General features: G+C 54.4%; 1 protein-coding gene and 1 long non-coding RNA gene across 4 annotated transcripts in view; one reads left to right on the forward strand and one right to left on the reverse strand.

The window, feature by feature from the left end:
* LOC120585228 (uncharacterized) overlaps nucleotides 1-375 on the forward strand; it is a 1,209-nt gene extending 834 nt beyond the window's left edge. The window contains exon 4 of the long non-coding RNA XR_005648278.1: nucleotides 115-375. This is a non-coding gene — a long non-coding RNA (uncharacterized LOC120585228). The remainder of the gene's footprint in view (nucleotides 1-114) is intronic.
* The window catches only part of SEMA6C (semaphorin 6C), a 28,087-nt gene extending 21,547 nt beyond the window's left edge, over nucleotides 1-6,540 (reverse strand). The window contains exons 1-7 of one of the 3 annotated variants that reach the window (XM_039841553.1): nucleotides 6,270-6,537; nucleotides 4,290-4,339; nucleotides 2,503-2,674; nucleotides 1,055-1,169; nucleotides 709-772; nucleotides 515-571; nucleotides 72-173 (exon numbers count right to left, since the gene is read on the reverse strand). In XM_039841553.1, the coding sequence (XP_039697487.1) occupies nucleotides 72-173; nucleotides 515-571; nucleotides 709-772; nucleotides 1,055-1,169; nucleotides 2,503-2,620 (456 nt within the window). In that variant the 5' untranslated portion in view covers nucleotides 2,621-2,674; nucleotides 4,290-4,339; nucleotides 6,270-6,537. Of the gene's footprint in view, nucleotides 1-71; nucleotides 174-514; nucleotides 572-708; nucleotides 773-1,054; nucleotides 1,170-2,502; nucleotides 2,675-4,289; nucleotides 4,340-6,269 lie in introns of all 3 variants that reach the window. The other 2 variants (XM_039841550.1, XM_039841552.1) reach the window with 2 other exon arrangements.
* Nucleotides 6,541-12,627: the final 6,087 nt, after the last annotated feature.

The following is a 12,627-nucleotide window of genomic DNA, read 5'->3' on the forward strand; positions in this document are numbered from 1 at the left end:
CCCGCCAGACCCACTGCACACCTGGTCCCTCCCCACTCCCATCCGGCCCCGCCCCCGCCCCGCCCTCGCACCCCATAGCTGCGGCACACGGGGCTGAATGAGTTCGTCCCACAGGCCAGGAGCGTCTGCGAGTCCCAGGGGACCAGAACGCGAATGTAGTTGTAGCACTCGTCCTAGGGAACCCAAAAAAGGTCAGTCACGGGGTCCCTGGGACAGGGGGTCACAGGAAGTAAGGCTGCCCCCCTTGAGCCAGGCGGAGCCGAGGGGGGCACAGCCCCAGCGAAGCTGCTGGACAGCCCTGCGGCCTCCTGTCCGAGCCTCGCTTTTCTTTTCTGTGAGGCTCGTCGAGGGAGCTAAAATCATTAATTCTCTTTCCTGCACATTTTCCTCTGAAAATGAGATGAGAGAACTGGGTGGGAAATTGGGCAGTGTTGGGGACCGCTTGGACAGAGCCCCCGGGGCGGGGTGATCTCCCCCCCTCCCCGCCCCCCGAAATTCTCGTCCCGCCCCTCACCGTCAGCTTCCCCCGCACAGCACAGTTCTCCACGTCCTGGCTCCTCCATGTGAGATACTGACGGGAGAGAGGATGAGCGCCAGTCACAGGGCAGCTGGAGCCCCTCCCATCACGCTCCTCCGGACTCCGCTTCCCACCCCCGCGACCCCTTAGACCCTCCGTCCACAGCCTCCTCCCCGTGGCCAGCCCCTCACCTTGTTGGGGACCAGCCCCTCTCCTTCTTCTTGAGCTTGAAGATCGAAGGAGAAAACATGGTCCCTGAAGGAACAGGTAAAGAGAGACCCGAGCTTAGCCAGGTCACCCCACCTGAGCTCCTCAGCCCCTCCCTTGCCCATGCTCAGCTGCCCAGTGCAGACCGCCTGCCCCCTCCCTCCCCCTTACCCCGTGCCTTGGCATTTGTGCTCTGGGCCCCACCACGTCCATGTCCCATGGCTTGGAAACCTCATGTGTCCCCTGCAAGATCATGCAGTGGCCATGCAGGTCCCACGTCTACCCAGCAGCCTGCAGGGCAACCCCACAACTGTGCCACAGCCAGTTTACCGGGCAGCCACTAGCAAGGTCCGGTTCAAGGTCAGGAATCTCTGAAAGTCCAGCCCAAGTTCTGCAACCACAGCGTCATCCTCCAGGCCCCGGAACCAGGATAATGGGGAGGTACCTAGACGGCACAGAGAGGTTCGTGCCGAGGGCCAGCCGTGACACCACACGCTCCCACGACCCCCTCCCCAACCAGATGGAACCCAGCCGCAGACATAGTGGGTATATGAGATGAGCCGTGAGGTATTAATTAAGCTATTAACACAAATGGTATTAGCCAACTCTGAGCACTTAACTCTGCCGAGCACTGTGTTAGCACCCTAGATGCACTGTCTCGTTAAATACCACAGCCCCAAGAGGCAGACACTAGCATTGGCCCCTTTTCACAGATGGGGAGCCTGGAGCTTAAAGCCCATCAGGCATTTGCGTTACTCATTTGGCTTGGAACAGGATTCAGATCCCAGTCTGTCTGACTCCAGAGCTGAGCCCGGTCCCTTCTTGGTGCTGCCTTAGGGCTCGCGATTCCCTTTCGCTCTCATGATGGACGTACACCAACCCGGCCGGCGCGCTCACTCACCCCACTGCCCCCAGCCCTCTCTCTGCGCCCTTCCCTCATGGTTGTTCACAGGCCGCCTCCACCCTCCAAGGCTTCTGCCTCCTCTGACAAACTCCAGCGTCCACCCGGCCTGGTCACTGGACCCACAGTCATCAGAGCCGAAGGGAGCCCAGAGCTGGGGGCAGACGCTTTCGCACAGTGCTTGGAACTGCGTCTGGCACATGGAAGCATTTGCTTCTCCTGTCTGCCCCAGTAACCCGACTGCAGTCCCTCTATCCTTAAAATCACTCTGAATCCTACATATGTCACGGGAACCTGCACATACAAAAAGTTCTCAGAAAAAGTGCGTCGATGGCTTCCATCCTGGCGGGACGTGGGCCGAGTGGCGGTACGAGTGGTGGAGAGGGCGGTGAGAGGCACTGGCTCCACTGAACTGGTCCCAAGCCTTCCTTTTGTCACCAGTAACAATGGCAAACGCGTAAGAAGCGTTCGCTTTGCGCCAGACAGTGTCCTCGGCACTGTACGTGTATTACCTCGCCTAACCCCTAAATAAGTCCACGAGGAAGAATATTATCACCTTCATTCTGCAGTTCAGGAGACTGAGAAGGAAGGGTAAAGAACTTGACCAAGGTCACACGGCTAGTGAGCGGGGTTTGCACCTGCTCAGGTCTGGTCTGCTGAGAGCCCGTGTTCTGAACTACCCAGCCGCCTCGAAGTGAAGCGAGTCGACCCAGGGTCGAGAAGCAACTGACCTGAGGCGCCAGCTCGCCCCGCCTGTCTGCTCCCCTCCGCTGGTCGTCGGCTCTGAGCCTCCCGCACAGGGAGCCTTGGTGTCCAACTGCCCAACTGCCGAGACCAAGTGCTAAGCTCACACACCCGGCCCGGACCGGGCACTCACCTTGCAGGTCAGAGGTCAGCAGCGGGAGGGGGTCCTGGGGAAAGGCGGCCTGGGTGTGGGGCAGTGAGAGCAGCAGCAGCAGCAGCAGCCAGGGCATGAAGCGGGGGGCGCGGGGCATCCTGTGCGGGGCAGCTCAGGCCCCAGGGGGTGCCCCCTCACCCATATGCCGGCCCTAAAAGGGGACGCAGAGGAGAGCTGGGGAAGGGGCCAGATTCCCTCCACCCTTGCAGCGGGCGGGCTCCTCCCTGGTCTATCCCCAGAAGACCCTGTGGAGCTGGGGAAAGAACCCGCCCGTTGGCACTGCCTCAGTCCCAACGACTGTCACTGTCACTCAAGGCCCTTCCCGCTCCAACTGGCCCCAACTGGCTTGTGCGAGGCCCTTCTGCATGACCCCAGGTAAGGACAGGACACGCCTGCGCCCCCTCCCAGTCTCCTTACTCAGCCTTCCCTCCTTTCTCCTGACTGGGCCTGGGACACATGGTAGGTGACACCTCCTGGCCCCCCTCTTGCTAACCCCTTCTCGGCTATAATTAGACACCAAAGCCTTAAAATTATAAATAGTGACTTCTTGGCACTGGGAGGAGGAAGAGGGCACCATGTCTGCCTCCCCCCCAGACCCCACGGCACCCTGGGAGCAAGGCCCGCTGCACCCAGGAGGAGGCGGCTGTGAGGCAGCCCCAATCCTGTCTAGGGCTGAGGAAGAATGAACAGCCTAGGGGTCACTGTCCTGGTCTAAGCTCATGCTTTGGCGGCCTTTCCCATTGCTAGGGAGAAGCAGGGTAGGGAGGGGGGCTGTGCTGTCTTAGCCAAAAATGAATCTGCATCAAAGCCAGATCAGAGGCTAAATTTAGCTCTGGCTGCAGCTGTCTGCCCGACCACTGTGCCCCCTCCCAGCCTCTCTAGCCCCCTCCCTGGCTCCTAAGAACCAGTGCTTATGCTTGATGGAGGGGAAGGGCAGACCCACCCCCTATGAGGAGCCAGGGATAGAAGGGGTGTCACTGGTGAGGAGATGGCTACCAATGTCTCCCTTCCTTCTTCGGGCTGCCTCCAAGTGGAAGTATAAGTCATTCAATGACCGGCAAGTAAGGGTGGCCCAAAGTCCAGGAGAAGATGGGTCTGGTGGAAGGGACGAGCCTCCCCTCTGGCTGGGCCCACAGTGGGACGTGTGCGCTGACTCCCCGCCTTCCTTCCCCTGAAGTGAGGGGCTGCGCAGGCTCCTGAATCAGGTCAGGAAGGGTGGGGACCCTTTCCGTGAATGGTCAGCTTCCCTCCACCGATCCTCGGCTGCCCATCCTGCCATGACCCCTGAAGAGACCCTGGGCTTCCAGGCTCAGCCTAGTCCATCTTCCCAACGATTCCACTCTTGGAGCCAGGACCGAAGTGTACCCCACCCCCGACCCAGCGTCACTGGTGGGGAGGCTGACGTCAGACAAGGTCTCAAGAGACTGGAGGAGGGGAAGGGGTAGGAACGACTAATGATGACCCCCTCCCCAGGGGTGGGGCAGTCAGCTGGCTAAGGACCCTCTGGTGCTGGAAGTCCAGACCTCCCTTCCCCGCCCCCACATTTCCGGATGCTGATGCTCCCAGGGGAAGAGAGAGGGACACAGCTTGTCTCCTCACTTCCCCCTCCTGCTCACCCCTCCCAAGTTGCCCTGGGCAACTGGTATCTTCACCCAGGGAACAACTTTGGTCTCTGGCAAGTGGGGAGAATGGCCAGACCCTCTTCCTGCTCCCAGGCCAGGCCAGCTTCCATCCCCAGCCCTCAGGAGCCGCTGCCCTCTCCTTACCTGGTGTGGTGACTCCCGTAGGGGTTTGAGGGAGATAGGAGATCTCTGACCTGATGGGAGGAGGGACAGAGGAGGAAGAGACTGTTACACCTCCTCACCACATGCCTTAAAAGTAAATGTGAAAATTCACGAGAAGTCTACTGAGATTAGGATAGGGGTGATGCTGCCCTGGAGAGTGCGTGCGTGCGTGTGTATGTGTGTGTGTGTTGACGCTGAGCTTAGTTACAAAGGTGCTGGGCCCTTCATGCCCAGGGATGGGAGGGCAGGGCCTGGGGCTTGTCCCTAGCCATGAACTCCTGGAACTGCAAGACCAGTCTTGGGAAAGGGATGACAAGGAGAGTGTGTGGGGCACGAGGACCACTCCCACAGAATCCAGCAGGCTTCTTAGCAAAAGCGCCCTAGCTGGGGACAATAGAGGCTAATTTGCATCTCATTTACATGCTCTTCATTTCTAGGCAAAATGCTGATAGCATGCACCCCCAGCCCCTTCCTTCTTCCCAGAGCAGGCCCTGCGTCCTTCACACCCAATTTCTCTCCACCCCACCCCCCGCCTAGGTCCAGCCTCTAAAAACACTTGGTTGGCCTTTGCATGGGCCCCCTAGACTTAACTATGACACATCTTTAAGAGGGCTTTCCATAGCTGCTTTGGGGGAGCAGCAGTTGAGCAGCCTGGAGAAAGGCTGACCCTGGCAGACCAATCCCAGCTGTTTCAGAAGCGAACCGGGAGGCCTGGCCGGCTCTCTCTCCCCCTCCTAGGTTCTCCCCTGGCTGGGCAGAGGAAACAGCCCTTCTCTCTCCTCCTGGCCCTGCAGCCACCTCTGGGGAGTGGCTAGGGTCATAGCCAGAGTCTAGCGGGGGCTGGGGAAGGGATGGAGAAGGGGAGACCGGGCTAGGGACAATAGCAGGAAGCCCTCTGGCTGGTCGCCCGCCCCAGCACACCTTCCTCTTGGGGAGCGGGGGGCGCGCCGAGGAGCCTCGCGGAACGGGCGCGTTCGCATCTCCACCGCCTTTCCACCCTCCGCTCACAGCCCCAGGCTCACACCTTCCCTCCCTCCCACCCAGCCCCCAGCGAGGCTAATCCAGGTGTCTAGAGCCTCGCATGAGGTGGGCCTGGGGCCAGGGGCTCGACGTGTCTCCCCCTCACTGGATCCGGGGCTCCGAGAGGGGCGGGTAGCAGAGTCTGGGCCGGGACCGGGTCCCAGAGCCACGTTAGCGGGAGGAGGGGCTGGAGGGGCCTGCAGGCGCAGACCGAGTGGGGACGCGAGCGGGGGTGGGGGTGCGGAGGCGGGTCTCCGAAGCCAGGGAAACAGGGCCAGAGGCTGGGAACCGACGAGGGCGGGCCCGGGGCCACAGCCGAGCGAGGTCGGGGGGCTGGAGAAGCGGTCGCCGGCTCGGCTCTCCGCCTCGGGAGACCTCGGTCTAACAAAGCCCAGGGGAGAGTGGGGTGCGGGAAAGAGATGGACTCTGCGACTGATGTTTCTCGGGGCCCCGTTCTCCGACTCTGCGCTCGAGCCAAGCAGCTGGGAGGTGCTCAGACTCCCGCCTGCACAAGGACAGAGGTGCAGCCGTGACACCAAAGTCCGGAACGATGCGTCCCTTCGGGGGCATCAAAAGCGTCCGGTTCTCCGCAGGTCTCGGAGCCTTAATTTCCCTGCTGAGGGGCAAGGGACCAGGTTTTCCACCCTCTGTACGGTGCGCGCCTCAAGTCATCCCCTTTCGCGCTCCCCGTTCCAGGGGCAGCGACTCAGAGAAACCCTGTGGGCAGAGGCGCCCGACCCTGCGCCCACCGCGCCGTGACGGGGCTCGGCCAGGTCCCCTCCGCCCTCCGCGCACCTCAACTCCGCCGACCCTGTCCGCCAGCCAGGCACACCGAGCGCTGGCATCTCCCGGGTCCCTCTCGCACTTCGGGACTCGCCCCCGGCCTGCGGTGCCCCGTCCTCCCTGCCTCCCAGCAGCCGCGTCCCTGCTCCCGGTACTTGCTCGGAGATGCGGGCCAGGGGGATCGAGATCGCAGCGGGCGGGCAGGGGCCCCGCACCGCGCCGACTTCGCAGTCCGTGGTGGGAGCTCGGGCGAGGTGTGATGAGCGTCCGAGCTGGATGGAGCTTGGATCTGGGCTCCCGGGCGCTGTCGGGTCGGGCGAGCCCAGGGTCCCAGTCGCAGCCCCCACTCCCGCCGCGGCTCGGCGGAGGAAAACAATGCGACCGCCCGGAGCTCTGGGCCGGGCCCCAGCCGCCCCGCCCGCCTCCCGGCGGGACCCGCCTCCGCCCCGCCTCAGGGGCGCCGCGACGAATCCAGCCCTCGCAGGCCGGCTAGACCCCGCCTTCCCGACACCTCTCCGCCAATAGCATCCTCGGGGCGGGGCGCCAGGATCTCCGCCCACCAAGAGGCCAGGCCGGGAGGCTGAGCTGGAGACCAAGCCAGGCGCGAGCTGGAGAGCCCCGCGGACAGTCGCTGAGACCCGAACGGTGGAGGGGTCACTCGCTTTAACATGGAGCGGCCCCGGGAAGGAAGAGCATCTGGGAGGACAGACAGGAAACCCGGAGACCTCGGCTAGGCTGGGCTGGGCTGTCAGAGCCGGCGCGAACCCCCTCCCTCCTTTCCTCTCCCCAATGGCTTTGGCTACTCTGCTCCCGGGGAAGTCTCCTGCTACCCCGCCGCCCACTCTACCCCCAACTCTCTGCACCTCTTTCTATTCTTTTTACTTCAGTCCCCCCTTATTTCTCCCCACGTGCCTCCTCTGGTTCATCTTGACCCCGATAAGGGAGGCCTAGCAGGCACTTGAGGGCTTGAGGCCTGGGGAAGGAAAGGAAGATGTCAGCAGAAGGTTTTCCTTGTCCCCATCATCGCCTCCTCTCCCACTGCTACTGTCAAAGCAGGATGGGCTTGGGCCACTAAGCCCGGGACTAAGGAACCAGGAAGCCAGAGTGGCTGACACTCAGGCTGTTGGTTGAAGAAGGAGGACAGGTGAGTGGGGCTGAAGCCAAAAGAGAGATGTGGGGTGAGGACGAACTGGCTCCGAGAATTACACAGAAAGAGGAGCCACAGGGAGACCTGAGAAAGAGTGAAAGTGACCAGCTGTCCCCAACCCCCATAGCCTTACTGTCCCCCAAACACAGGGTTAGTAATGTCCTATCTTTCCTCAAAGGACCCTGGGCATCCCTCCAAACAGCAAAACTGCTCCTTTTCCAGCCTGACCTTCCATAAAGACCCTTTGATTCTGGGAATGTCAGTAGGGAGGAAGAATAAGGCTACTTTAGGCAGCCCTGATTGGCTCCCACCTTGGTATTGCCAGCTAAGATTCTTCCCTGCGTGGGGGCTGGGACAAAAGACAGACGTTCTCAAAATTCCCAGGGTAGTAGGTGGCCTGGGAGACATTGGCATTCTTGGATAGTTTTATCTGAGTGGGCACCTCCTTTCTCCTCACCCCCACATCTTGATTTCTGCACTGGAGAAAAGAGGAGACAGGGGTTTGCTACTTCTGACCAGTCTGGACTGAGATCAAGGTGTGTAGCATCACTGTCTGGGCTAAACCCCACCGTGAGGAAGCAGGAGACATAAACACACAAACACAGAGGAAGAGAGACACAGAGATGGAGGCAGGTGAACTAGTGAGATAAACAATCAGAAACGATGGAACAATACTTACACGATGTTAACTGGGGAAGGTCTTGGGTCCAAGGCAATTCGGTGGCCAGTTGGGCTGTTTTAAAGGCTGAAAAGAGGTTTTGGGAGAAAGAAACCTCAAAATGTAGATACACTCAGGTTGAAAGAAATCTCCTCAGCTCCTAGCACCGGGCTTAGGTACTCAAATATGTGCTCATCAAATAGATTAGTGAATGGAGATTAAGGTGTAATTCATTTAAAGTTTAAATAAATTAAGGTGTAATTCATTTAAAGGGCCAACTAAAATCTCAATTCAATAAGTATTAGGCACTCACTTTAGGTACAATCCACTGTGGGAGATGGTCCCAGTCTTTAAGAAAATAACCATCTATTTATATAAATATAAAACAAGAGTTGCTTGTACTAAATGATTAAAAAGCAAGACTGTCTCAAAAAAAATGAAAAAAAGCTACATCAAACATAATTCCTAAATGGAAAAAAAAAAAACAACCAAGAAATGTGAAGAGTTTTTTTTTGTTTTTTGGGTTTTCGTTGTTTGTTTTTGTTTTGTGATGACTACAGGGAAAGATGTTGGATACATTTTATCATGGATAACAGGAGAACCTTGGTGGGAGCTGGCTTGGTGCAAAAGAAAGGAGAAAATGTTCTAAAGATGAACATAGCTTAAGCAAAAGCTTTTACTTGTGAGCATGGAGCCTAAAGCATGGATAGCAAAAGGTCCCGTGTGACTGATACGTAAGAAAGATACTAGTTAGAAGCAGAGGAAAGGGGAAGAGGGAGACGAATTATGGAAACCCTAAAATGCCAAGGTGAATAGACTGAAATAATTTGATAGGAATAGGATGTTACGTTAAGTTTTTGAATAAGAGCGCTACTTGTCAAAATGCTTTATTGTAGCGAGAAGACAAGGAGACCTCCACAAAAACACAGGGAAGTTCAAGGATGAGGGGAGAGAGACGGTCAGACAAGGATGGTAGCATTGAGTATGCAAAGAAATGGATGACTCTGAGAGCTATATCTGAGGACAAATCCAAATGACTCAGTTCCTACTTCCCGGGGTCTTCTGGAAAAACATCACATAGTCCCACCGATGGGTGCCTTTAATAAATTCAGCATTTCCAAGTGTGGAAAATCACCCTCTCCCAGTCTCTAGTAGGAGCTATTTCAAATGCTTGCCTCTTTTCTCAAGTTCCTTTCCTCACCACTTCCTTGCTCATCTTAGCAGAATTCACAGCCGTCTTCGGAAAAAATAGAGGTAACAAAGTGAGAATTCCACCGACTCTTTGCCCTCTGCGGATGCACTTAGCTACATCCACACCTGCCTCTCATCCAGTAGATGAGGCATCCATATTGCCTGCCCAAGGCTCACCTTTGCACCTCACTGCAAGCTCCGTGCACACGGGGCCCAGGCATGTCTGTCTTGCTCACCACTGTAGCCTCTGCATTTAGCACAGTGCCTGTCACTAGCAGGTATTGACTGCGAACACACTAAATCTGTACTCTGTATCTCCAACTTAGGAGCTTTATGCCACATCTCTTCAAATCTTCCTTTATTCTTAACCTTTTTTACCACCATTTTCCCCTCAGCATATACACATACTCAAGCATCTCCTATAATTAAAAGAAAAAAATTCTAAACTCTCCCTTGATCTTTGTCTGTATTTAGCCATCACTGAATTTCTTTCCTTCCTAGCTGAATGTCTAGAGTCACCTATACTTGCTGGACCCATTCCCCCTTCTCATCCACTTCTCAAGCACTTTAGTTTTTGCCCCCACCAATCCGCTGAGATCGTTCTCATCAAGGCCACTGTTGACCTCCTTGTCACATTCGATGAACAGCTTTGTAGTCTTTATCCTTCTGCCCTCTTTATGGCATTTGACCTTGTCGATGCCTTCTTCCTTGAAATATCCTCCTATTTTGGCTCTTGGGTCCTTTCTCTTGATAGAGCTTAGGAGCTTAATAAACAGATACGTTCTTAAACGAACAAATGGCTTCACTTCTGTTAATATGGCCTCTCTTTCTCAGCCTTCTCTGACCTCTCCTTCAATGTTGGTGTTCCCTAGGGTCATGTCCTAAGTCCTCGCTTCTCGTTCTACACATCTCATTGGTCAAGATAATCCATACCAATAGTTACAGTAATCACTTATGTGCTGCTCACTGTAAAATCTAGCTATTCGACCTGGGTCTCTCTCCTGAGCTCTAAACTCGTGTATGCAAGTATTTATGGGATGCTTCCATTTGTATTTTTCATAGGCATCTACCACTTAGTCTAAAGACAGGAAGCTTGTCTCTTATCTTTGTATCGCCAGCACTTAGTCCTAATGCCTGGCAAATGGTAAGTAGAGGAAGAAATCAATGCATCTAAAATGTAAACTACCTCCAGCAGCCAGGCGAAAGTCTTGCTTGACTGTTTCAAGTCACAGCGAACTTTCTCTTCCTGAACCGATGAGAGTACTGATCCGAACCATGGTAAAGCCTCAGCTAAGTAGGAACACAGGAGTGTTCCATTCTGAGTATTCTCTCAGATAACTGAAGTTTATCTAATTAAGTATAAAATATTTTCATTTTAACTGTGTCACCTAGGAATTCCTAAAAAAAGATATCATTAATTTCCTATGGATTACATAGTGGGAAGAACATGACTAGGGGTCATTAAGACCTAGGATGGCCTTTCGAGTACAGATTCACATCTCTAAGGCCGCGCCTGTCATGTGTGAGTGGACACCTTGCCTGCCTGCCTACCTCACAGGGTCAGATAAGATAATGTAGATGAAATGTTTGTAAATCTGAAAACGTTTCGCACATTTAGGTTACCATCATTTCACCAAATTTTTGCTTACTCAGAAGCAGCTCTGTGAACTTCATTGTCCAGGAAAACAGTGAGGACTCCAATGTCTAGAATATACATATTTAATACTGTTGGCTCTTCCTCTCCAGAGCCAAAAATGCTACGATTTTCAACTGTCTGCTTTTTCGTTTTTCTAGTCTCCCCTCACTATCTGCGGTAATTTGCATTGTTATCAGTGTAGCTTCTCAAACCTCCTCTTTCCTCTTTTAATTTGCTGCTAATTATACGCTGTAGGTTTGGAGAAAGTTACTAGCAATGGGTATCGATGAAGAGAAAATAAAAGCAAGCCTTCTCCACGAGCGAAGTAAATACCGAACATTATTACATGAGACACTTATGTTGCGACTGCTCCCCCCTTGTCTCCTGGTTCTTGAGTGTGTTTTGAATTGACTTTTTTAACAAATACTTACTGAGCGCAGTAGTGCCAGGCACCGCCCTGGCACTAAAGCATAAGCTCTGCCCTCGTGGAGTTTATGGTCCAGAGGGGAGGCGAGTAATAATATCACAGAGGACCATGAAGAGTGACTATTATAATAGGAGAGCTATGCAGTCCAATAGGACTACATAACCGATGAGTCTAATGTGATTTAGGGAGTCATGATGGCTTCACAGAAGATATGACCCTCCAGCTGAATCCTGAAGGTCAAGGCGGACTGAACCAGTCAGGGAGAGAGGTATGCATGAGAAGAGAGTTCCAGGCAGAGAGATAGGAAATGGGAAAGTCTGGAGCACAGGAAGAAGTGGGCGGGGAGGGAGAGTAACTCGGTTCCTCCATGGGGAGTAGTGTAGGAACTGAACCTCCACAGAAGTAGAGCGGAGTATGAGGGGCAGACGGGAGGGGCAGACGGGAGGCGAAGCCAGAGGGGTAAACAGGGAAGGAGTGGGTAGCAGCTTTCTGGATTCAGAAGGTATGACTGTATTTGTATCTTCTCGTATTTTCGCTCCTCTTCTTATTTCTCCTTATTTAATTAAAAAGGACTTTTACTTTTCTTGCGATTTCTGGTAATGCTGCCTACTCTTGTCCCTAGAGTGTGTGATCAGTGATAGAGCATCCGGGAGTAGAAGGCTGCCACATTCATTATGAGGTTGAAGTTATTACTTCATAACCTTGTGAGGTAATTATCAGAAAAAGCAGAGGACAAGGTCCCCAGTCTGCCATTTACTAGCTCTCTAATTTGGGGACAGGTTATCTCACCTCTTTAAGTCTCAGTCTTTTTCACTAGCAGAAAGGATCTATCCACATTTAATTCATAAGGGTGTTGGAAGATTAAATGAGATATTTACATAACATCTAGCAGAGTGCACCCAATGGATGCCAGCTCCCATTCCCTCTCGTGACATCCCTTCCCTGGCCTCCTAGTCTGCTTCTCTTCTGCCCCCTCGCCTCGCTCCATAAACTTTCCCTCTTCTTTGCATTTTCTAAGACTCCTTCTTCTCGGCCTACCGACGTCCTCAAACTCGGCTAAAAATAATCGCCCTCAGGCCAGCTCCCCATGCCCATGAGCTACCTCTCCATTTCCCATCACCCCATTAAAGCACCACACTCCTTTAAAGGACATTTCCCATCCGCATTGTCTCGAGGACCCTCAGCTCGGGGCCCTGGGCTGAGAGGGACAGGAGTGAGGAGTGGAGACCCCACCACTGTCTCTGAGGACACCGATGGTTCGGAGTCGGTGGTAGGCTGACCGCCTTGACTTCTGGACTTCAGTTTACCCTTCACCTTTTCACAACTAGCCAACTTTCCAAGCCTTCTCCTTCTGCTAGAATTTCTGGTAAAATCACCAAATCCGAAGGGCTCTCATCAGTTCTCATCCTGTGCTTCATTTAAGCAAGCTATACCACTGACCACTTCCTTTTAAGCATG

Source organism: Pteropus medius, unplaced genomic scaffold, assembly GCF_902729225.1.
Source record: "Pteropus medius unplaced genomic scaffold, Ma_sr-lr_union100, whole genome shotgun sequence".
Lineage (NCBI taxonomy): Eukaryota > Metazoa > Chordata > Mammalia > Chiroptera > Pteropodidae > Pteropus > Pteropus medius.